This window comes from Musca vetustissima, unplaced genomic scaffold (genome assembly GCF_032173495.1).
Source record: "Musca vetustissima isolate MV318-11 ecotype Yass unplaced genomic scaffold, APGP_CSIRO_Mvet_v1 utg26041, whole genome shotgun sequence".
NCBI lineage: Eukaryota > Metazoa > Arthropoda > Insecta > Diptera > Muscidae > Musca > Musca vetustissima.
The window spans coordinates 1-3050 of NW_026875564.1; the positions used below are offsets into that span (position 1 = coordinate 1).

At 37.3% G+C, this 3050-nt stretch overlaps 1 protein-coding gene across 1 annotated transcript; it reads left to right on the forward strand.

Moving 5' to 3' along the window:
• Positions 1-373: 373 nt before the first annotated feature.
• Positions 374-2555, forward strand: LOC133338052 (protein bicaudal C-like; the record flags this gene model as incomplete). The annotated part of the gene is made up of 5 exons (XM_061546235.1): positions 374-481; positions 545-707; positions 788-1752; positions 1901-2246; positions 2314-2555. Coding segments are annotated over 5 exons (1824 nt in total), but the record flags the coding sequence as incomplete, so codon positions are not given.
• Positions 2556-3050: the final 495 nt, after the last annotated feature.

A 3050-nucleotide genomic window follows, 5' to 3' on the forward strand; every position in this document is an offset into this window, starting at 1 on the left:
CCAGTATCTCAGGAAATATCGATTTCCGAAGTTCATTATGATAATTATTTCAATACGATTCGGTCCTTAAACTGGATTTTAGACATTTATTTTTTGCAATGTAGACATTTTCATATGGTAACATAGGGCATAGTTTGCCAAAAAGGTATATGAATGTACGGACTGAATGAAGTCGATTCAAATATGAAAGGTTTCACCAAAGATGCTACATCTGCCCGATTTGACATTGTACAAATACATCTAAAATTGTCAGTATAAATAGTCTTGTAGGTTACAACTAGATCCTTGTATGTATCCATAGTAGTTTGGGCTATGTTGTAGTTGACCCAGTTCGACTTTCGTCTTTTTCTTACTAATTAAATATTTTTTATAGATAATCTTTCCCGATCTATCTGATATGAATGTTAAACCATTGAAAAAATCTCAAGTGACTATAACAGGGACCATAGAAGGTGTCTATAAGGCACGACAACAATTACTTGTGAGTAGACCTATATTTGTCCACACATATACATGTTTATATTTTCTAACAAAAAATACATAGGGTAATTTACCGATTGCCTTAATATTTGACTTTCCCGACAATCAAAACGATGCCTCTGAAATAATGAGCCTTAGCACTAAATATGGCGTTTATATAACATTGCGCCAGAAGCAAAGACAAAGCACTTTGGCCATTGTTATTAAAGGAGTCGAAAAGTTTATAGGTAAGTTGAAAGGTTTGTAAAATATTATATACATACACATATTCATATTTGTTTTTTCTTTTACATATTTTTATCGACAGACAAAATCTACGAAGCCCGTCAAGAGATTTTACGTTTGACAACACCCCTGATTAAGCCGGAAATACCGGAACGATATTTTATGCCACAGGACAAAGATTACAATTTGGCCTATCGCACCACACTGACAGCATTATTGGCTGGCTATAACGAAAGTCCCAAAACACCCAATGTAATGCCGGCCACAACCGGACACATATCATTGTCGCCCTATGGCAACAATAACAATTTGTTGCTTAACAATAACAACAACAATAATAATCTTTTGAACAACAACAATAATAACAATGCCAACTTAAATCAGTTGAATCGACAACAATTCGGTGGTCTCTATCCCACCACACCGACAGGCATTTGTTCGCCAACACAAAAATATTTGCAGATACATAATAGCAATTATGCTAGGCAGCAGCAACAACAACAGCAGCAGATTCAACCTCAGCAGCAGCCACCACATCTGCAACATCAACATCACAACAATAATTATTTACAGGTACTGCAGCAGCAACAACAACAGCAGCAACATCACCATCATCATCAACAACAGCAGCAGCAACAACAAATTCAACAAACACAAATGCAGCCACCAAATCATATGATCCAGGCACAGCAACAACAACACGTGCCACAAACTCATAACATATCACCACGCAATAGCTGCAGCAACAACACCAGTGGCTATCAAAGTTTCAGCAGTAGTACAACATCATTGGAACAGGCCTATCCACCATTTGGTAATGCTTTGGGTGTTAACACCAACAATGGAGTCAATGGGCCATCTCTGCTTAACGGAAATCGACCCTCACCATTCTCACCCGATTCAAATTATAGCAGTGAGGCAGGTTGCAGTCGTCTGGGCCGGCGATCCAGTGATGGTGTTCTATTGGGTTTGGGCGCTTCAGGACCGATTGGACCTATGGTACCCGGTAGCGCTGAAAGTTATCGTAACTCTCACTATGACTTGAAGGTAAGGGTGAAGGGGTAATTTCAGTCATTTGTGTCTAAGCCTCTTTGGCATTAATCCTCTTCGCTCCTGCGACATTCTAAAAGGAATATGTAGTCGTACCCTCGTGTTCAGACCCGCATTCAGTTTCTAATTTGCCTTTGCATTACAGCACAATCGTACTTTTGATTTTGACATTAAACGCGCTATGGGTTTCAAGGCCATGGAACGTCCACCAGTTGCTGGAGAATTACGCACACCCACACCCAGTTGGATGGGTATGGGTTTAAGTCGCACTTCACCAGTTCCAATGGAAACAGTTGATGATCTATCACCGTGGCATCGTGGACCAACTGGTTTGGGTGTAGGGGGTGGAGCTGGACCTCTGGTCTCACCTTATGGGTTGGGTTCAACAACGGGTATTGTTGACTCAACGCCAACAAATCGCCGACTTCAATTGACCCAATACAAGGATATACATTCCTTGTTGACATCTCTGGGTTTGGAACATTACATCAGTAAGTGTGTGAACGAGAGAGAAGGAGAGTGTGAGAAAATTACTTTTATTTTGTTGCTCTTTTTTAGAAATTTTCGTTTTAAACGAAATCGATTTGGAAATGTTTATGACCCTTACAGAGGAGAATCTTATGGAATTGGGTATAACAGCCTTTGGAGCACGCAAGAAAATGCTGGTTGCCATACACACCTTGCAGGCCAACGAGGCAACCACTTCAACGATGCCGCAAACATCATCGAATGCATCATCACCACGATTTTCAGGTTCGGCTGCACCTGGGGCTGAACGTAGACCCTCAAATCAGTGGTAAATCAGCTGAAACTGCTGAGTATTTTTTCCAAAAAAAAAAACATAAATTGTAAATTGTGAAGGAAAATTTTTTGATTTTCTTAAAAATTAGTTCTTGCCCCAAGCGGGATTTTTACAATCTTCAGAAAATTTTATGTTTACAATTAAAGTTTTTTCTTTTCATTTTCTTATTATTTTTTTTTCTTATTATTAATTTTTTTGCATGCCTTTCTATATAGAGACATTTCTTATTAATTTATTAACTTTTTTTGAATTTTTTGAAATATTTACAAAACTATTTTCCATCTGATAAAAAAACGATAAAAAAGACTTTCTTCGCAACATGAAATTCTGTAGAAATAAAAATTAACCCCATACAATTTTTATTCTTCTTCAAAATCTCTACACAATAAAAACATACATTTTGTAAAGTAATCAACTGTTGTCTTATGAAATTTAATTAATAAATTTTATAACACATAACATATAACAAAACTAAAAAACTAAAGCAACAAAA